The 23,208-nt window shown below is 36.8% G+C and overlaps 1 protein-coding gene across 8 annotated transcripts in view; it reads left to right on the forward strand.

Moving 5' to 3' along the window:
• LOC109472103 (beta-1,4 N-acetylgalactosaminyltransferase 1-like) overlaps positions 1-23,208 on the forward strand; it is an 84,062-nt gene that overhangs the window by 17,087 nt on the left and 43,767 nt on the right. For 3 of the 8 annotated variants that reach the window (XM_019771680.1, XM_019771674.1, XM_019771677.1), the window contains exons 1-5: positions 2,916-3,150; positions 5,422-5,602; positions 13,205-13,291; positions 13,556-13,746; positions 19,365-19,505. In XM_019771680.1, coding sequence (XP_019627239.1) covers positions 3,145-3,150; positions 5,422-5,602; positions 13,205-13,291; positions 13,556-13,746; positions 19,365-19,505 — 606 coding nt within the window. In that variant the 5' untranslated portion in view covers positions 2,916-3,144. Of the gene's footprint in view, positions 1-2,915; positions 3,151-5,421; positions 5,603-13,204; positions 13,292-13,555; positions 13,747-19,364; positions 19,506-23,208 lie in introns of those variants that run through there. The other 5 variants (XM_019771676.1, XM_019771675.1, XR_002140341.1 and 2 more) reach the window with 3 other exon arrangements.

Here is a 23,208-nt window from a genome sequence, read left to right on the forward strand (position 1 = left end):
TATAAAAATGAAGAAAAAATATATAGAGAGAGAAAGAGAGTGGTGAAGCCATAATAAACAGTCATTTCAGATTTTAAAGAGACTTTTTTTAATAAAGACTTGGACTTTTACTTATGCATTAACTGTTTCTTGTAACTTTGAAGTTACTTACTTTTACATATGCATTTGAATAAAAATTGATCAGGAGATTAGGTGTTTTACTACTTTTATTACGTCACATAATAGAAAAATTAAACCTAATGGTAACAGAAATTAAGCCAATAATATAAAAAAATTAATAAATTACGACCCCACTGATCTGTGACAAATGGTTTTGTGTCTTTATTTTATACTTGTCTTAGAGAATGCTCATTATGCTCCAATAAACATGTGAATTACAGGATTTATGTAATAAACGACCAGTTTCTTTGTTATCAATTTTTTTAAAGGCTGTGAAAAATTAGAGCATCATGTTTACAACTCCTTATCTTTCAATGATCCTACATGTTTAAGGAGCCTTTTTTTACGGTTGCTGTGTGTCAAGTTGATCTTCTTCATTACCTTCGCCAAGAAGGTTATGTTTTCAGAGGCGTTCGTGTATGTGTGTGGCCGTCCGTCACTGGACACGATAACTTGAGAAGGCTTATATGGATTGTTTTGATACTTGGTAGGTGGGTAGTACTCTCCAAGCAGAGGTTTGGGTTTCGGGGGTATTTTTAGCGTGTTTTTAGGCTTTTTTATCGGGGTTTCTCTTTTGCACTGAATTTTTTTCCCACCAAACCCAACCTCTGCAGGCAGTCGAAAACTTCAATGGGATATAAACCTAACCATTTCAACACATTTCAGTCGTTCTGCAAGGAGGTGTGAGCCAGACGCATGAATAGGCACAGTCAGCAGGAGGCGTGTGGCCCAATGAATGCATTTCCGACTGCCTAGAAGTGTGATAATCCACCACAGTAAAATGGATATCCCTAATGACAGATTGATGGTTCCCGGGGAGGGGCACTATCGCCTGTTTTGAATAGGTTTGCCCCTCCCCGAGGTGAGTGCCGGCAGAGGTTGGGTTTGGTGGGGGAAAACATTCAGTGCAAAAGAGAAACCCCGATAAAAAAGCCTAAAAACACGCTAAAAATACCCCCCAAAACCGGAACCTCTGATTGGAGAGTAGGTGGGTAGGTCTTGATGAGACCTGGGGATGATTAGATTTTGAACCCCCTAGCGGCTTGTTATGGTACTGTAGCTGAACTTCCGGTTTTGATATCTCATGATCTAGACATGCTAGGATAACGAAATTTGGATAGTAGAACGCTCTTTTGCTGGGAAAGAAGTGACGTGAGTTTGAGCCCCCAACTGGCCCTGGAAATGCAGGGCTATCTGTTTCAAAAAATTCAAAAGAGGATAACTCAAGAACCGGTTGACGGATGGTCGTGATTTTTTGGTATTTAGGGTAGATTACGTGATAATTGATATAATTATGTGACAATTATGCAAATATGGATGTAATGTGCATAATCTATGGAAAGATTATATAAATCAGCTGCATTCCATGATAGGACTATTGAAGCTTGTGACATTGGTAATTGAGAACAAGTTAGAAACACAGGCAGATATTGATTATGTAAATGAAGACTTTATTTGCATAATCTATGAGAAAAAATATAATTATGTAATGATAACTCCCTGGAACTTCATACTTAAGGTATTTAAAAGTTCAGTGAAGGTGAAAATCATTACACATAATGTGCTTAAATCAGGACCTCATTTGCATAATTTATGAGGAAATGCTAGAATGGCACTGTTTGTTAATACATGACTGTCTTTTGGTTGTGATTATGATAAATTGATATAATTCATGAAAATAAGAATCCTGTTTGCACAATCAGGGGGAATAATCTACTAATTGTCAGTCATAAAGACTAACATAATTTTTCGAAGATATGAGATCAGGGAAAAGTTTTGTTTATGTGCTCTCTATGAAAAAATAAATATAACCAACTTTTATGCAGAAACAAATATCAGGGGGTAGTTGTTGGTAGTTGTTCTTCAAAATAAGCCAAAACTTTGTTTACTTAAGCCGCCATTGTTTGATCCTTTTAGACATGCTGTAAAGTTCCTACTACACTTTTTTAGCCATTGCTTTTATATTTATATATCTTTAAAAAGTCTTATCTAAAATAATGCCTAAGACGTAAAATAATTTTCATTCAAGGCAAATCAACCTAATTCACATACACAATCAAGTGAACGGGTCATCACCGATAAGCTATCCAGCTCATGGTGTTTCTGTCATTCCGCTGCGATCTGTGTGGCTTAAAGGTAGGCTGGTGTATTTTTTTACTCTTTTTCTACTCCTACTCGACATACAACAGCGCGGTTCTGACACCTGTGAATGGTTATATGGCATCTTTAACCCCCCTTTAATGCATATTAGCATTAATCATAAAGATAAGGTACATCCAAAAAATTGTTCTAAAGCAACTGGATTTGTATTTCTAACTTCTTGCGTATCTCATGACCTCGACGTCTAACCTCCATCGAGATACGTTCCCTACTTACACAATTTATAATCTGGTTACGTTCGATTTTAAATAACACACAAATGCCGAAAAGATAAATTAAAATACAAACTACTGCCAGATATTATTCAAATTTGCTATCAGACCACATAACCAATGTCTCCACTTGCACATGCTTTAACCGACAATTTAAGACCCCTCTTTCAAAGTGTCCTTTGTCACATTTTTTTAAATTATCACAAATACTATATCACGTTTCCTGTCGGCTCACAAATTAGACGGATGTTCCCTCATCCGTAACCCTCTCCTATTGGTCCTCACTTCCTACCCCCTACCTACCCTACGACTCATCCTCATTCGTCGTCGCCCACTTCATAGCGAGCGGTTGAGTACGACTACCCTACCCTTGTGTCTGTCCAGTTTGTGAATAGACAGGAAACTTAGTTCTCTTCGGAGTTTACGAAGAAGAGAACAAATCCATTATTATGGTAGAAAAGGGGAACATTTTTTTGAAAACGTTTAAATGAGTACAACGACTAAAATAGAATGGTGAACATCCGTTTTTGTTTAACACGCCATCAATTACGTGTTCTATTTAGGTTTACGTGTTGAGTGGTTCAATCTTAACTACATACAGAGCAACAGGAAAATGAAGGTAATTATGTTTGTTAATTTCATGACCCCGATTCTTCGCAAAATGCTTCCTGAATACCTCGTAAGCTATATTTCGTAAGCTTCTTATTTTGAATAATTTTTTATGGTGTTTTTTTTTAAATCAAAACATTTTGGCCACAGCCATTCATCTTGGTTATACGGCATAATGATAATTTTTACAATTTTTTTAGTAATCTTCATTCTTAAGAATTATAAGTAATGTTAATCTAAATATCTAAATGATGTCTTAAACTTTATTTTCATTGTATTTTAGGCTGAATGTTCAATTTGACTGTGCTTTTCTTAATTTGCGTTGTTAGCATTAGCATACTTTAATATTGTATCCTACATATTATTTAATTTAGTAATGCTGTGTAACTGTTTTTTATTTGGTAAATATCATGTGTTATTAAAGGATTAATGCCCCGACCCGAGGTGTATATGGTGAGATAATCCCTGGTCGGGTGTGATAACCAACGAATAAACCACATCGGTCGCTACGCTCACTTGGTGGTTTAATCGAGGATATGGCAGGACATTAACGTCACACCACTAATAATTACAATTTTACAAACGAGTTACAAAGTACAAGAAAGCGGCATTCATCTGCTAAATTCTGAGCGCAACACAAGCGAGTCTCACGAACTCTGATGAAAACATTTTGAAGTCTACGCGCCGGTGCGATACTTTGTTTACTAGTGTGCCCTACTTACCCCGTACATTATGCCGTGCTCTCTCCGATAGATGACAGGTAGGCAAAGTTAAAATGTCCTTAGACTAACTTTGTTCTGTAACCCGAATCATGTTCCACCATGTTCGATGATGAAATCGAACAAAACGTTTTTCCTTTGACGTCATCGGCGGCGATATCGGTCGACGCTGATTCGTTCCGGTGTTTATGGGATTTTAATGACCTCTGACTGTGTTATGTTTTTCATAACATATAGCGAATGGGGACCTCTGATTGGTCAACGCTATCTAGCTATATGATAATTAACTTTAATTTTTTGTTGTAATAATGTCATTGTTGAAAAATTATAGGTTATGCTAGTCTAATTATAATCGTAATCGGTCAAAAGCAAAAATGTTTTAGGCTGTATGTTAGGTCCTATCTAGATATTTTTAAATGGTACATAAGAAAAATCCCACCAGTAAACCTACAGGTACATCCCAAAGACCTTTTAACCCTCAAACACCCGAACGAGGTCCATTTGGACCCAAGGCGTATATTTTTATGTGCTATTTGAATTTTGTTCATTCCAAAAAAAATCTCTCCCGTGGCTTTGTCGATAAACCTCTTCTACAAGTTCCCCTATTTTTTTTTGAGATCGGCACAAATTTGTAAAAATAACAACTGAAGTCTTATGTAAGACTGTCTGAGGTCCAAACGAACCCCAGCCATGTATTTGCACACAAAATTGTTCGGATGTCCTCAACATGTCTTCAAGGAAGCATTATTGCTTTAATATTATGCAGTTTGCCAAGTAACCCCAACTTTAGGAATTAATCTATCATGTTTTCAGAGGTTTGGCAATTTGACAATCATCTGACGTCAAAGGTCAACCCCATGTTCATGCCTGCAGGCCTTATCCTATTTTTGCATACGTTATGATAATGAGCTCGAATTTTCATGCCAAAATATACCTCTTACTATGTTTAAGCAATATATGTGCACAATATAAGATCACTGTAAGAATGCAAAAAGGAATATTAATTTGAAAGAAACCAAATGGGGTCCATTTGGACCCCGTTCGTGCATTTCCGTCACAAAAAAGTAAGGGTGTTTGAGGGTTAAGGTCTACTAAGACGTATGTTGACCACGGAGACATCACTGGCTAGAATATTGAAATATTCTAGCCAATGGAATTAGCCAATAAAATCACATAAGTAACTTCAGGATGCGCCAAAATGCTGATGGTGCTATTACTCAATTTTTCTGTCACACCATGCTCTGACAATAAAGTCTTAAATTGCCATAGTGTTTTGTAGTTATTCGGGTCCAGGCTCCAAGAATATAAAATAAGTTTGGTCTAGGGTTAATGTTCCTACAGCTCTCCGTCTTAAAAAAAACACATCATCAAGTAGATCTCTACTTACAGACGTGAATATATTGCCAATCATGTTATTAAAGCAAATCCTGTACTTTAAAAAGTTTCTATAATGCCTAATTTGCAAAATATATATGACAAACGTTGTGGCTATCGGAAAAATAGATACACTGAAAGGCTCTTGCTGTAAATGCTATAAATTCCTTGTGTTTTTAATGTTGTAGTTTCAGATAAATGCTACGAGAGGAGTTTTTCACTTGATTGGCCATGTACATGATGTCGATGTTACTGGGAATGGTTCAAAGACGATAACTGTCTCAACATACAGCCCGTCCCTGCTTAATCTTCAGCTCAAGTACATCGCCTACGAAAATACACTATTTGATGCAAGTACAGTCGATCCAGGTAATCTTTAAATCGGCTAATATGAATAATGGGAATAGTGTCTTTTAATACGCGTGATTGATATAAGATATTTAGTTTGTTACTATATTTTTTTAATCATACGGGAACAGGGCGGGTAGAGGAAGGGTCATATCTATTACCAATACGGTAAGCTCTAAGTACATGTATGTGGGTTTCGAACCCGAGTGCCGCATTAAAGGTCTGGGCTATTAATTCTCTAATATTCTCATTCTGACATTCTCTAACCCCGTGGAAAATAAGGTCAGTAAAGTAAAATAGGTTTTATGCAGCTATTAAAAAAAATCCAAAGCGAGTGGAATGGAAGGATTAGAGATCGATGAGAGCATTGATTTTAATTTGAAGGAGGCTCGGAGAGCTTTTAACCTTAGTTGTTTGGTTGCGCGATTAAATGAGCCAGAGGGGGTGAAGTCAACTCCTAAATAGGTGTATGATGTTGTTTTGTTGACGTTTCTGCCTTGTATTTTATATGGAGATTGTTTGCTATTACTAGTCCATCCATTTTTGGAAAAAAATCATTACTTTAGTTTTCTTTTCATTTATTGATAGTTTCCAGATTAAACAAAATTGATCCAGTGTTCTTAGGCATTCTTTTAGTCCTGACTCAGATTTAGATAAGAGGACAAGATCGTAGGCCCAGAATAAGCTACTAATAGAAGTGTCTTTTAGGAAAGGAGGGTCACATGATCGTGGGTTTAACATGGTTGGAAGATCGTTTACGTACAGGTTGAAGAGAAGGGGGCTTAGGTTGCAGGTTTTAATACAGTATTCTACATTAGAGTACATTGATTTTACTATTTTAATAAAGTTGCCTCCTATACCTGATGACAAAAGTTTTTAAAATTGTCCATTTCAGTATTCTACATTAGAGTACATTGATTTTACTATTTTAATAAAGTTGCCTCCTATACCTGATGACAAAAGTTTTTAAAATTGTCCATTTCGCCATACAATATGTATGTTTGTCTTTTGTCTTGCCGCCAAGGGTATTTCCTTATTTAAGCGGCAAGAGTTCCAATTTTTTAATCTAATATCACGACATTGTTGGCCATACCATGGTTTACTAGTGGTTTTCTTTTTGCGATTTGAGAATTGTACTGATTTCAATGACAAGTCAGCTGTCGTCTTTATTATGTAATTAAATTCCTCGAGGACTTTTTCAGGTTGGTTGCTTGTGTAAGGTTCCGACATAAATTGCTCAATTTTAATTTGTATCTGAGGAAGTTCAAGCGCATTCTGAAACTTTTCGCGAGAAGTATCGTCCCAAATATATTTCTTTGGGTGTGCTTGGAGTTTCTCTTTATTCTTTTTTCTAAATTTAGCATGGTTTGTTTTAAGCGAGACAGAGATCTGGAAGTGATCTAATAGCCAAGTTGGATTATGTACTTTGAAATATTGAATTGAAGAATATAGGGGCAGACTGATTATGCAATAATCTACGGTACTTGTGCCATTGTATTTAATACATGTAGTTTTCCCTGGGAGGTCGCCAATTGTTCTTCCATTTGCAATAATCATGTTACTGGCCGAACACAAATCAATAAGTTCCCTGCCATACTTTTTTTTAAGTTGTCTGTGTTAAGTCTTGGTTTTAGTTTGATTTCTGGAGAGTTTTCGTCAAGGTCGTCAAAAATTTGTTCTTGTAAGCTTCCTGTTCTGGAATTCAAATCACCGAGAATGAGAACATGCCCTTGATTATTAATTTTTTTCTAGATCTGTCATTAAGTCTTCAAATATTGAGTTCTTATTTGTAGCGAATAATGGTGAATTTTCAGGGGGTAAGTATAGACATCCCAGTATCACATCTGCGTCCAAGTCGAAGAAATTTTTGTCAAGCTTGCACCAGAGGATGTCAGAGTTATTAGTTGGTAGTTGGAAATACCTTTTGCGATCGTCTGTTTAAATAGGAGAGCGACCCCGCCGGAGTTTCGTCTGGATCGCTTCCTGAGGTTACGGTCACTCCGAATGTATTGGTATCCATTTATATGAAAGCTATCACCGGGCTTTAGCCAAGTTTCCTGCACAGAAACTATATCATAACTACAAATAGTTTATGAGAAATCTAATTCTACACATTTTCTAGCAAAGTACCTTGAATATTCCAACTGGTTAAGCGTAAGGCCACTTCATTAGCCATAACAAACACTAGAGGAGAAAGTGCTAAGAATGATAAGAGCAATTAAAAATGCTGCCTTAACACATTAACATGTATGTTATATAACGTTATAGCAAGTAAGTACTGGTACCTTATAATGTCAAGTATAAAAATACTTCAATGTAATGCTGTTTCTATAGTTTGACTTATCTGGATGACTTATATCTAATGTAATTATATCAGTCAAACAAATGCAAAAGTCACTTCCCTGAGAGGATGATGTCTTACTTGTCCGCATGTATCCTTACGCATGTGTTTTACTTGTCCACATGTGCTTTACTTGTCCACGGTTTTAACTGTCATAGTGTTCTTTGTTTGTCCGAATGTATTTAAAAGTTAGACAGTAGTTCTGACAGTTCGTAGGCCAAGTTGATCATCTTCTCTTCCGGCATCTGGCACTGCTGCAGAGACCACAGAATGGTTAGAACCAAGCTAAACCTGCACATCCGGAAACCTCTGCGGAAGAGCACATGGCCTGGGAAAGTTAACCTAGCCGCGCTCAAAGATCCTATCAAGCTGAAAGAACTACAGGATAACCTTGCAAACCTTATTCCGGCCGAGCTCGATGAAGCTACCATTGACATGGACTTCCTCACCGACGCATGGGAAGACGTGGCTGACACAGTCAACTCTACAGCCCGACGCGTACTGGGTACTTACTCCAAGCGCAACAGGGACTGGTTTGATGAACAGGGGGACGATATTCGGGAACTCCTTGAGGAGCAACACAAGGCCCACGCCGCTGCTCTTAGGAACCCAACTGCAGCTAACCGTTCCAGATTCGCCGAACTCCGCTCCTGAACACAGCGCGAACTCAGAAAAATGAAAAACACCTGGTGGAAAAACCTTGCAGCAGAGATTCAAGGCCACGCAGACACAGGTAACCAGCAACAGTTCTACAGCTTACTGAAAGCTGCATACGGACCTAGCCAAGGGTCGCAGTTCCCAGTGCGTAGTAAAAATGGGACAACCCTGATGACCGGGAAAGCTGCGATTCTCGCTAGATGGGCTAAACACTACAGAAAGCTTCTGAACAGACACAGAGTTGTGGACGACAGCATTCTGGACGACATTCCGGTGCTCCCAACTATGGTAGAGCTCGATGATTTGCCAACCCTCCCTGAAGTACAGGCTGCACTTAACTCTCTGAAGAATAATAAGGCAGCAGAGCCAGATGAGGTACCGGGAGAAATCCTTCGCTGTGGAGGGGAAGCCCTTGCTCAATGCCTCCTCTCCTGTGTTACTGCATCCTGGGAAATAGGCTGCGTACCGCAACAGTGGAAGGACGCTGATCTGGTCAGCATCTACAAGAAAAAGGGCGACAAAGCCGACTGCAACAACAGTCGCGGTATCTCCTTGTTGTCCTGTGCAGGTAAAGTGCTGACAAGGATCCTGCTGTTGAGGCTAATCAATCAGTTGTTGGGTTGCATTGCTTATAGTAGAGGCTTTGACCTTGCTGGTGGAGCGGCGAGGGAACATCCGAGCTGTGTTGAATGCTTTCCAGATAGAGTCCGTGTATATCCTAATCTCCCTCATCGTCTACTTGAACCGGTTCTTCCTCATGTCGGCTAACTGGACGTGGTTGTGTCGCTTTAATGCCAGGTAGTGTCTCATCTTTTCTGTCTTGTCATTTGCATACTGTGTGTCTGCATTCTATCCTTCAATGGTGATAGTTTTGTTGCTATTGTTCTTAGAGTTTGAATTCTGTCCTGTGCTCGAATGTTTATCGCAGGAGGACTCTGTCGACGATCTTGCCTTTGAAAGTGCGAGAGAGAGGTGGAGAGAATTTACTTCCTTCGGTAGTTCTGAAATCTGTTGTTGTTGAGTTTCCGCCAGAGATTGAAGAAATTCGCACCTAGCTGTAAGGGTGGCCATTTCTTCATTGTGCTGACTTTCGGCATTCTTCCTTTCATTGTATTGTTTTTTTCTGTTCTGCATCCAACTGGCTTTTCAATGTGCGTGAATACGAGGTGAGAGCTTTCAATTCTTTTTCAAAGTCACCTTCTTGTTGGGTTTGTTCCTTCTTTAAATCGTTCATGTCCGTTTGTAGGGCGTTTACCAGGTCCACGATATTAATATAGTGTTCCTGAATATCCTTAGAGATATTTTCGGTGAAGGACGAGTCGTGTACTTCCACGCCAGGGGTCTTGTCTGTGTTTGTCGTCAGCTCTGTTTGGGATCTGCTAAAAGGGCTGATCAGGTTCTGAACAACTTTCCTGAATCTACTCTTGTTCTGTGGTATACGAACTGGGAGTTTGATCGGTGTTTTCTCCGAGTTGTTACTAGTCATAAATACGGCATCGTGCTCAGTATACTGCTTACCTTGACCAAGGCCTTGAGGTATGGCGGTAGATGAACTTCCGGTGTCGGTAGCCTCGTTTCCGGCAGCGTAATCTTGCTTGGGTCGCCATCTTGTCTGCTACTTTTCAAAGTTTCGTCACCTTTTTTCTTTAGATCAGGAAATATTTTTCGGACCACCACAGTAAAGATGAATCACTGAATCATAATAGTACCGTTCTTCCAAAAATGAATGGAAAGTACACATACGTCTTCGTCTTTTCCGTTTGTTGTTTTCCGCTCCGTGATGACTAGGACCTCCGCAGAGTTCGTCTGTTTCCACTCCACTTTTTGACCATTTTGTTTGCCATATTCCTCGTTGTAGCGCATTTTGCAAACATCGATCCAGATTGGGACTCTGTTTGTTGTCGTGGCAAACTTAGTATCACAAGGGCTGGTTTTCACGCAGTCATCGTAGTCCGTGTGTAGGGTTTCGTCGGCCGGCAACAACGACGCTGGGACGTTCCACCATTTCGTTGTTTTTGACCGGGTCGACGCTCTGGTGTTCCTGTTTTCAGCCATCTGGGTGGTTCCTTGCCAATTCCTCTGGTATAGTTCAAGTTTATGATATCTCTGGTACTCAGATTTCTCTAGATATTATCAACTATGTGCATAAGGCAGTTGTAACTAGCTCTAAAACATTTCATACGGAACTCCTGTGACAGGCGTCCGTACATGGTGATGTTGCGCATGGAAGGCATAATAATTTCCAATACAGTGTTAAGTACTATTTTTAACAATCCACTTAGACAAACTGTAATAAGGTAGAACAAAAAAGAGGTATTCAGTCATCTCATGTCTACCAGATACATGTATGACCACACAATAGAAAAATTATGATAACTAGATAACTAGAAAGGCCGACATCTGGTTTGGAGCAAATGTAGTATGACTTTACCACGTTTAATGACATGGAAGGGAAAGAAGGAGAAATATAAGGGAAAACAATGCTTTATATTGATATAAATATAGTATGAAGCGACGTATAAATAAGAATGCAACAGTTGGATAGCTATCCCCTACATTATTGGTTAGGATTTTTTTGCATAATGCTTATTGTTGATTTTCAAGATTTAAAAAGGCGTTAATGTCCCGCATTCCAATGCTTGAGAAGGAAAGTTTTACATATCTACCCCCAAAAGACTTGAATGCAATTCAATACTGTCAATATGGTATGGCTATGTGCAGATGTTAATGCAGCCAATCAGCGAATAGATCTCTAAACAGGGTGCACCTGCTGCCCATATTTGGGCATTGGTCCTATGCCCAAATATGGTCACACTCCAATCTTGGCAACACACACTGCTACAGTACATTACCTATAATACAAACAAAATGTCCAAATAAAACCATTCTAAAAGCCTGTATCAAAAGAATAAAAAAAAGCCTAAGGGTATCTGGCCACTGTACCTTCATGCCAAATTTCATGTTATTTGGCCCAAAAATTAAGGAGTTGAATCAATTTAAAGAAATAGCAGGAGAAGGAGAAGAAAAACGAGCAAAAACAATCAGACTTCACCACCACTACGTGGTGAAGTCATAAATATAATAAAAAGAAAGTGAACGTGCATGTGTTGGAAAAAATTATAAAGGGTTGTTTGCTCTCTTCATCATCATGATTTTACAATTTTTACAATTTTATCAAATAAAATATAAATTTAAAAAAATGAAATGATGATAAACAAATATAAGTAAAACTAACCAATTAAGTAAAAAAACCAAGTTAAGCAAAAGTAATGAAACAAGACGGTAAAAGGTTTGGCTACAAGTGAATAAAAATATAACAAATTAATAAATCAATCAGTGAGTACATATAAAACAAAATTATGAGAATATAAACCGCAGTATACACTGATATTGAGTGTTGCGTTAACTTAGTCAACTCCAGGGTTATTCACAAAATTAGCTTCGACGTTGGTTTTAAACTAATTTAAGTTATTCTAGACTAAAGCTCCCTTGTACATGATTGAGAATTGCCGTTTTTTAAAGTTTTTGCAGTAATAGGCCATATATAATTGTGTTGTGTTGTGGCTATGCATATCTGAGTTAAAAATGAAAGTTCCATAACAGATTACAGGAATACAAGGACATTTATTTATTATTTAAAACATTACCAAGCAGGTTTCAATTCGATTTTTGTCATAAATAGTCAGTATTTTTTACCCATTTAGATAAAGGAGCACTAGGAGGAGTAAAGGAATTTATTGACGCTATTATGATGTACCGTTTTTAAGAAGAAAAAAAGATATTTGAGTGATGTAGAGTACGTAGACGCTCATGCAACGTTGCAATAGGTGACGTGGGGATAAAAAGGCTGTAATAATGAGTAATAAACGTCTTGTGGCATAAACGATTACTTATTCTCCTTATGATCCAACTGTTCTTATAATTCTTGTGGAGCTACGAAAGGAGTACCTGGCGAGTGCCATGAATGAAAAAGCGGATTGGGGGGAGATGGTCTGGGACCGGGAACTCCCGACCTGATGATGATGGATTTATGATCTATCACGACACCTAGAAAGCGAGTGTGATTTATTAATATCTTGACGTTTTCATTTGGTTACTTCTTATCCTTGGCTGCAAAAATAAAGAAAAAAAGACATTTAAATACAATTTATTTGTTATGAACCACATATTTTCATTATGTAATTCTTCATTCACGTTGAATACGTAAGTATTAAGATTCTTGTGAGAAATAAATAAGTTTGTGTCATATCCAAACAAAAGAGTTGCCCGCCAACACGATAACACAATAATTCTTATATGGATTGTCTTAATATTTGATATGTGCTTGAGAATTATTTTGTTTGTCGTATAAATTTCGAGTTAAGGATCAAGTGCCTTGTACGTTACTGTAGAATTAAAAGAATGCGACCACGTTTATTAATAATTTAACCCGGAACAAGAGTGTTTTCATGATAGTGAAGACTTCAAGCACATCAATTTGACTGATTTATGTTCTGGTAATAGTTTCTGAAAGATTGTTAACACTTAAATAAAAGAATTTCACCACAGATTACAACATATGTTTGCTCTTGCAACATCGTTAAGAAAAAATGAACTGTGTCCCAAATATTTTTATTTTATTTTAGTCAAAATCCAATTCATGGAGTTCACTGCAACCATGCCGATACACATTCAACACGTTCAGCTGCCATGGTTGTTTGATGAAGGAACAGGTCGGGTACCTTTCTTTTAATATATTTTTTTCTACAACAAATTTATAGTTAATGAAATAAAAGTCAAAATAAAAGCCGAATTACCTTAAAAGTATTATTGTTGAGGAGGGCTGGCGGAAAGGAGTCACGAGCATCCGTGAAACTCTCACGACCAGATGATGATGATTATGATCATTGTTGAAAACAAGTTATGGTTGCATGAGAGCAATTACATTGTGTGTGTAGTTGTATACAATGTGTTTGTATTTTGTTTCTTGCGTGAAGGAAAAATCAAGGACAGAGTGACAGTTGTGCTGAAGACATTTCTTCGTTACAATTTACTGAAAAATGCGATCCAGTCTGTCAACGATGTCTATCCTGGAACAAGAATAGTTGTTGCTGATGACACACCTGACCACCTATTCAACAGTTTTCAAAGCAGTAATGTCGATCACTACAAGATGCCCGCATACAAGGTATTTTATATGTTACTGGGCAGTTAGTATATCATAGGATATTAGATATTAGGCCAAAAAGTAGTTACTCAAGCAACTGGATATGATTTTGAAAACGTCGGGCGTTTCAGCTAGTATCCACTAGCTTTCGTCAGTGACTGAGAGACCAGAGGGGAAATGCAGGTTTATAAGCACAACCTATTAATTGATATGCAAATAAAGTGAAGACAAATTTTTGGAAGTCGAAAAAGGAACAAAAGTCAGACAAGTCAAGACAAGATGATGCAAATTAGACTGAAAGGGCTTAGATATCAGCCCTTAAACACCCGACTTTTTTGTGACGGAAATGACCGAAAGGGGTCCATTTGGACCCCATATGGTTTCTTTCAAATTTATATCCCTTGTTAAATTCTTGCAGTGATCTTTGCACATATTTAGGAATGATTAAGTGTAAAAATTCAAGCTCATTATTTATCAATATTTATGCAAAAAATAGGATGACGCCTGCAGGCATGAACAAGGGGTTGACCTTTGATCTCATATAATTGTTTTAAGGTGATATTCCTCTGAAAACCTGATGACCTATTTCCTGAGGTGGTGTATATTTGGCAAAATGCAAAATATTAAAGCAATAATGCGTCCTTGAAGACATATTGAGGACATCCGAACAATTTCGTGTGTAGGAAATTGCAAATATTGCTGTTTGGACCCCAGACGGTTTTACATCAGGCTTCCCGTTGTTTTTTTTTAGAAAGTTGTTTCGATCTCCAATTTAGGAGAACTTGAAGAAGAGGTTTATTGACAAATTCACGGGAGGATTTTTTTTCGAATCAAAAATTCTCAAATTGCACAAAAAACATACACCAGGGGTCCAAATTGACCCCGTTCGGGTGTTTGATGGGTAAAAGGCTGTCTTTCTTTATGACATACAGATTTTAACCCTATCTAGACCGGGCTTTTTGGGCTTGGTGGGACTCGGGTGGGGGGCTCATTTGACCCCCCCCCCTTCTCAGAACTCGAGAACGGTATGTCTTATTACCACCAAATTTTTAGAGGATGGTGTAATAGTAAAATTTATCATATCTATAATTTGTATGTCGTTATGACGTAATATGATGTCAATATGACGTCATTAATGTGATTTTACTGGACAAAACCGTCTAGATAGGTCATTCCCTGAAAACTAAATGGTATACAGCATAACTTTACCAAACGTGTTTATTACAGAATATAAGGGTGTACTTAGTCTTACATTGTATGTTGCCCATAGCAACACCATTGACGTCATAAAATGAGATCATGCATATTTAAGTTATCCGCCATTTTGGATCATAAAACTTGAATTTTCAAAAATAGTATTTTTTTCAGGATAAAGCCTAAAATACATTGTAAATAGACTAAAGACGTTCATATGAACCTTCTTTTGTAAAAAAAAGAAAGTTTTGATGAAATTTTAAGGAAAAGAACCTGTATATATCTGTTCTTATGATATTGTCCGCCATATCAGATTTTGGCCCTGACGTGATCAAATTAGCATAAATTATGCGTTTTGAATTATAAAATTTACCTAAAATTATCTGGGATGTTATTAATGTTAGGAACCTTGTGTAACTTGACATAAAACGCATACCATTCTATTGTTGAAACTAAAATTACTAGATTTAGCAAAAAATCCCTGCCAGAAACCCGTTGCCATGGCAACACAAAAATTATTATCTTATTTTAATAATACAGAGTTGTTCCCAACAATATTCTATGAAAAGTCACTAAGATTGGCCGTTCCAGCGCTAGTCGTTCAGACTCTAGGTGAGATCAAAGTTGGCGCGGGCACTTTTAGCCCCCCCCCCCCGTCTAGATAGGGTTAATGCACAAAATATTATAGACAGAAAAATAGAGTGAAACCGTCCAAGTGAAAGTAAAATAAGCACAATAGAAAATAACGATCACGAGTAAAACAATAATAATTGATTACGAACATAGAAAACCCCATTATCCTTTGTGTTCTTTGATTTTCCCTTAAGAATCTAGACTTAAATTTTGTCCTGAAAACCATGTCTTGACTTGGTCCCAAATTTCAATCACTAGGGGGCCATCCCAATGCGGTGTATCTATTAGCTTTTCGGAAATAAGAAAATTTATACATAATTCCCTATTACCTTCGCCAAGAAGGTTATGTGTTCGTAGGCGTTCGTGTGTCTGTGTGTGTGTGTGTGTGTGTGTGTGTGTGTGTGTGTGTGTGTCAACACGATAACTCAAGAAGGCCACAATGGATTGTCTTGATATTTAGTAGATGGGTAGGTCTTCATGAGACGTGGAACTGATTAGATTTGAAACCCCTAGCGGCTTGTTCTGGTACTGCAGCTGAACTTTTGGTTTTAATATCTCATGATCTAGACATGTTAGGGTTACGAAATTTGGATGGTAGGTAGCTCTTGTGCTGGGAAAGAGAAGTGACTTGAGCTTGGGCCCCCTACATTGTAGCTTGCTCTGGAACTGCAGGGGCGTTAGTTGAAAAAAAAATGTTTAAAGACGGATAACTCAAGAACGGATTGATGGATCGTCGTGATTTTTTGAAGTGATGCCTGACATAATAATATTACAATTATGCAAATATTAATATAATTTGCATAATTAATTAGGGAATTCTGTAAATCAGCTGCATTGCATGATATGACAATTCAAGCTCGTGACATATGTAATTCAGAACGGCAGAAATACAGGCAGATATCGATTATGCAAATGAAGACTTTTTCATAATTAATGAGAAAATGTTATATTTACATAGTGGTAACTGCATGGAATTTCATACTTGGGAAATTTGAAAGTTATGTGAAGGTTAACTTAATTAACCCTCAACAGAACACCTTCCCGGACTGATTAATCTGTACACCTGGGGTCCGCGCGGACCCCAGAACAGTTTTTTGCTAATTTTTAGAAATTATCAACATGCTACCAGCTCAATTGTTTTGCAAACTGATGTGGGAACCTCTGTGTCCACATTACATACAAAAATCATACATTTTGAACTTTTTCTATTTTTTGGTGAAGAAAAGAAGACAAGAAGAAATACCCGATTTTTAAACCCATTTCAGACTGAAGGGGCTTTTGAGGCCCAACTTTGATCTCAGATAGCGGCTAAACGGCTTGCGCTAGAAGTATCAAATTTGGAGACCTTTCCTAAAATGTCTCTGGAAAAACGTTCATATTAGTTTGATACTAGTAAGTTGATGGTTTTTTTGTGTTGCCATGGCAACGGGCTATTTTTTTGAAAATAGAAGTAATTTTGGTTTAAACACAAAAATTTTCTGAGTTTTGATATTAAATTACACTTCTTTTCCAACATTAATAACATATTACATAATTAGATATAAGTTAAATCATTTAATATGCATAGAATATGCTAATTTGATGACGTCATTGGTCAAAATCCAATATGGCGGACTATATTATTAGCTCTGACGTCATATGACGTCATAATTACACCAAAGTTATTAAAATCTAATTCTATTACTACACCATTCTCTGAAAACTTGGTAGACATACGATGAGTGCATAAAAACATATAAAAACGGAAATAAGGTAATGTATAAGAACGCCAGTGTATCCATTATGATCGAAAGCCGGCTGGGGTCCGCGCGGACCCCAAAAGAAAATCAGATATAATTTTTTTATAAATGGTAGAAACGGAGTTTTCTGCACTGTATTGAGAGACAACTTTGTGGGTAACAATTACCTAAAATTTCAGAAAAAAATCTTTAGAAACAAAAAAGATATTACAGAATATATAGTGCTGGGGTCCGCGCGGACCCCAGGTGTACTGTTTAGGGTTAAACATAATTCAAATCAGGACCTCATTTGCATAATTTATTAGGAAATGCTATAATGGCATTCTTTGATAAGATAAGACTGTCTTCTAGTGTAGAATATGATCAACAGATATAACTGATGCAATATAGGATCCTATTTGCACACTTAATCTACAATTTCTTAGACTTAGTCATAAAGGCTTACATCATTTTGCGAAGGTATGAGATCGTGAAACTCTAGTTGATCTAACTTCTTATTTTGTTGATGGGGTCTACAAATAAGGTTCGGGCTATTTCCTGTAATCTTAGTTTTCCAACTTTTGGGTATAGCTGTAATTAACTGTACAAAAGCAAAAGTTTTACATACAGGACCGTATGATTGGCAGTGTTCATTATAAGACATAACTGAACCATCAATATTCAAAATATCATTGAAAATTACAATATGACTATTAAAAAAATTAAAAGATAATGCGCTTTCCCTTCACTTGTATTTGTGTTCATTCATAAATTTCTGTCAATAGTTCCAAAAATAGGCACTGCTGACAGGACGGTCATGTCAGCAGTGCAATATTTTCTGTTTTTGACATGACCACCCTGTCAATAGCCACAGGCAAAATTAAATGACCTGAAATTTTGTATGGGGATACCTTGGACACATGTCTCCAGAATGGCATTGAAGCTTTTGACATACGCCACTTTAAAATTGTGAAAAAGTTTGCATTATGGCTATTTTCGGACAAAAATGTACATTTTGGCTCCTGTACCCTAATATTAAATTCGAATGACCTGAAATTTGGCGTTGAGATACCTAAACCCCTTTTCACAGATTGCGATTCACACTTTTGACATACATATTTTTACAGTTGTGTAAAAATAGCTTTTTTTTTGCTATTTTCGGACAAAATGTACATTTTTGGCTCCTGTAACCTATTATGAAATCCGATTTACCTAAAATTTAGTATGTGGATACCTTGGAACACGTTCAAGGTATGCAATGTACATGTTTGATATACACCACTTTATAATTGTGTAAAATGGGGCATTTTTTGAAAAAATGTACATGTTTGCTAATACAAACACTAAATGCCCTGAAATGCAGCATAAGGGTAGCTTGGCACCAAATGCTTAGACTACTTTAGTATGCTGTTCACTATTCAGATTGAGCCATTTAGAATACTTTTTTTAAACCTCACTTTGAGTAAAAATAGTGATTGGATTTTCGACAGGGGTGAGTTAGGAACAATTCATTTTCTGCAGGAGGAGGATAGGTCCATTTTTGTAAGCGGGACGTGGTAAAGACATGCTGCATTGCATTAGCAAATGTCGGACTTTCTAGTGTTAGAACGAATTTCTTACACTCTACTGGGTTTTCTTATCCTGAATTTGATAGAATTAAAAAAAAAATTGATAAGAGTACAAAAATGGTAGCCTAGGTACTATCCCCAGAAGTATTTGCCCGCTAACTTACAACTGGGTCTGGACTTGATGACATATGTAACGTCTGGTGATGACGTCACGTAATGAGCTAGCCCGAGCAGGGCGATAGAAAATAAGAATAAGATCTATCTTAACGTCGCTGTTCGAACATCCGAACGGCGTACCTAATATGAACACACATTTCCGAAAAAAGGGCTTAGACGTGGGGTAGGACCAATTAGCGCGCTCGTTCAAAATTTCAACGAATATTCAGATTCCAGACGTAACATACGTCATCAAGTCCAGACCAAATGGTAGTTACCGACTTTATAGAGCGGGCGAATACTAATGGGGATGGCACCCAGGCTACAAAAATGGTCCCGATGTGTTTTTGTTTGACGTTTGTATTACCAGGGATATTTTGCCGGCCGAAATCTTGGATTATCCCAGGTGTGGACGGAATACTTTTTCTACATGGATGACGACATGGTGATTACAAAATTCACGAAGATGGATTTGCTTGTATCATTCCTGGATAGTACCAATTTTCATCTTGTAAGTAAATATAAATGCTTGTGTTGTCTATAATAGCCCTCGAACCACCGCAAAATTGTGAGACAAATCTTACCGTTTCGGGTCAAAACTGACCCCATAATGCTTTGCATTTTTTTACTCTTTTTGTGATTTGTATATGTGTATAGTTTCATTTATATATGAGGGGCAATATGACATAATTAGTTGTAAATAATTTCTTCTCATTATTATAATTTTTGCACCCCACACAAGATGCCTTTAGTGAAAATGACATCATGCTTATTTTAAAACGCATGGCGTTATTTCATGACGTTAAAACTTACAACGTAAATTTTTAATTTCTAAAATGTTTTTTTTTTTCAAGAAATGTTTTTTTTACAGTCTACAAACGTAATGGAAATTGGCTGATGTTCATATGGACATTTTATGTGTGAAAAAATATGGCTTTGTGATGGAAAATTCATCATCATGATGGAAAATTAGTGAAGTAGCATCCCCCTTTATCCCACCTTCTTGTTTGCATAATTTCGGTTTCTTTATTAATTGTACATTGGGCTTTGTGAGTTTTTTAAACTGTTTTTCCTCAGATCTTTATTAGGTATAACTCATGATCAATGCAACCCACAACAATACATAGCATAATGTCTAGAGACTACCGAAATTACATCGAGCATAGTAAGGCATAACGACAAAATGATTACATCATGCTGGGAACTTACTTAAGGGTTAATCACATTTACAATCAGTCATGTTGGAAATGAACTTACAATACAGTACACTACAAACTAATATTGTGTACGTCTTGTTTCAAGGTGGTAAATATATGTAACACATTGTGTTTTCTAAGTAATTTTGGATTATCTTTATATCGGAGCCATGATAGATGAATCGAATATTTTACCAGGGTCACATAGAAGTTCTCCCCAAAGAGTACAGAGGTTACAGTAATTTCTATGTTGATGTGCAGTTCATAGAGAAGGTGTTTAATTTCTGCCCAATAATCCTTCAACCGTATAAAAAACATGTGTATATAATTTTCATCTTGGGTACATATATCACATTTGGGGCTATAGATAGTCACAAAATTATTCAATATTTTTCATTTATGAAGTAAAAATCTGCCTGCAAGGTAAAATTTTATGGAGTAATTTGAAGTTAAATTCTTTCAGTATGTTCTCTTTTGAATTTAAAGTTTGTGCTTTCCATATTTTCCCCAATTTAGGTTGGGAAATAAATAATCCCAATAAGCTTGTGAGGTAGGTATTGTGGGGTTCTTAAAAGCACAAATAAGATACAAATATTTACTATTGAGTTTTGCTATGGGTGTTTTATGTAGGTTGATCCAAATAATGTGGTTTTCCTTGCAAATTTTTAGCTTAAAATTTTCGTTCGACCAAATTCTATCGTTATATATTTTCACGGTGTCCCCTTTCCCCCCGCCAAGTTCCTGCCAAGACTATATCTGTATAAAAGGTGGAAGTTTGGCCAGGAGTGGGGCATTTCTTTTAACATCAAAGCTACATCTAAAGATATTAAAATGGTTTCCAAAATTAGTGATAAAATGTAGGGATATTACTTGCCATCGTTGTATGTTTTTTTTTCATCTCACCAAAGCTGCTTGTAAGCTTTTGCACTTGGAATACATATCTGTCATTTTGATTCCCCCTTCTGTATAACTGGATTATAATGTTTAACACTTTATTTTATCAGGTTTTTTGTTCCAGAGAACCAAAACGGTTAGGTTTTGAATTTCCTAAAGTACCCAATTTGGGGTTAAGATCATAGACATGTTATACGCCAAACTTGTGAGAGGGCTCAAGTTTTTATGACATAGCATTTTCCATATAAGGTCAAGTTACGTTTTTGCCACATACGAAAAAGATTTTCAATTTTATTTATCCGTTTGTCCCAATTAAGTGAGTTACATATTTTATCTGAGAAAATGAAATGTATTCCTAGAGACTTAATAGGTTTCTCTAGCCATTGAAATTTCAAAGGGTTTGTCCTTACGATTTTGAAAAGATCCTATCCATAGCGCATTTACCTATGTTCAAAGTGGGTCCTGCGACCCTGCTGAAATTCTTAACTACATTTATACATATATATTGCTCATCAGAGTGAATGAGCGTCATATGATCTGCAACTTGGCTAACTTTAATATCGTGATCAAGATTTTGTACTTTAACCTTAATTCCTCTTATGAAATCAGTCTGACGGATTTTTTGAGCCAGGGTTTCTACTACTAAGTTAAATAAGAGAGCTGAAAGGGGACATCCTTGTCGTATGCCCCGTTTCAGCTGAAAGGAGGCTGACTTCCAGCCGTAGTTTTTAAAAAACATTCAATTTCAGTGTACATCATCTTAACAGTGGAAATTATATGGGGCTCAAATCCAAATTAATTTATATTTTCAGTTGACGCTGTCAAACGCCTTCTCGAAATCTAGATCTAAACAGATTGCCGCACCTGGTAAATTGTAGAAATCACAGAAGTAAATAACGTCTTGTATTAGTCGGACATTTTGTCCGATAAACCGAGATTTGAGATAAGCTGTTTGGTCATGGGAAAAAAGTGATAGTAGAACTCCTTGCATCCTTTTTGCAAGGACAGCAGCTAACAGCTTGTAATCCGTGTTCAAAAGACTAATAGGTCTCCATTTTTTAGTTCTTTTCTATCTCCTTTCTTGAAGATTACTTCAAGTATTGCCCATTTTTGCGAAGTAGACATAATTCAGGTTTCAATAGCTTCATTAAGGGCATCATAAAGAAAATCAACTTAACTATCCTCTTAACGACCGATAGAACTCGACAGGCAGTCCATCCGTTCCTTGGGATTTATTTGCCCTCATATTTTTTAAAACTTCAAAATATTCCTCTTTTTGCAAGGGTTGCTCCCACATCAAATTTTGATTTTCAGATAGCGTGGATTTAAATGTAACTGTCTCCAGGAACGAGTTAATCTCTTGGCTGGAAACCGGATTTTTATTAGCGTACAATTGTTCGTAGAAATATTTTTCAAGCTGTAGAATTTTTTCTTGATCTGTTACTTCAATGTCACCATCGGTTCTGTTCAATTAAGTAATGTCATTGTTGGCTGCTTGTCATCTTTTATGTTGAGAAAATAAGACATTGATTTCTGTTAAGGTTCGACACATGTTTTCGTGCTCTGATTTGTGCACCCCTGGCTTTTTGTTGGTAAATCTTTTCAACTTCCAGTTTAACATTTGAGTATTCGTTAAGAATCATTTCATCTAAAGTTTTTTATCAATTTTCAAATCCAAATCTCTTAACCTTTTTTTCTAAATAAATGAGATCACCTTTTATTAAGGCAGCTTTTTGTTGACAATAGCAGATCGAGAATTCCTTGATACGTTTTTTAACAGTTCCCACAACAGCAGTTTTGGAATTTTAATATTTTCGTATTCGGATGTAAATGATAAATAAGTATGTGGTATTTAAACGTCAGACACCTGGTCCACGTTTTTGTTTATTAAGCATTATTTTTTTTTTAAATTGCCTTATGATCGGACTTTATGGACGGTCTAATGTCACACTTCTAAACAAATTCTATCAATGATTTATGGAAGAGCCATAAATCAATTCTGGTTAAACTGGCTCCGGATTTCTCCTTCTCCAAGAAAACTGTCTTGTCTGGGGGTGGCATTCCCGCCAAATGTCGACAAGAAACAAATTTTGTTTAAAGCTAATCAAGGAATGCCCACCTGTA

The sequence above is a fragment of the Branchiostoma belcheri genome, unplaced genomic scaffold (genome assembly GCF_001625305.1).
Source record: "Branchiostoma belcheri isolate BF01 breed outbred unplaced genomic scaffold, Haploidv18h27 scaffold267, whole genome shotgun sequence".
NCBI classification, from domain to species: Eukaryota; Metazoa; Chordata; class Leptocardii; order Amphioxiformes; family Branchiostomatidae; genus Branchiostoma; species Branchiostoma belcheri.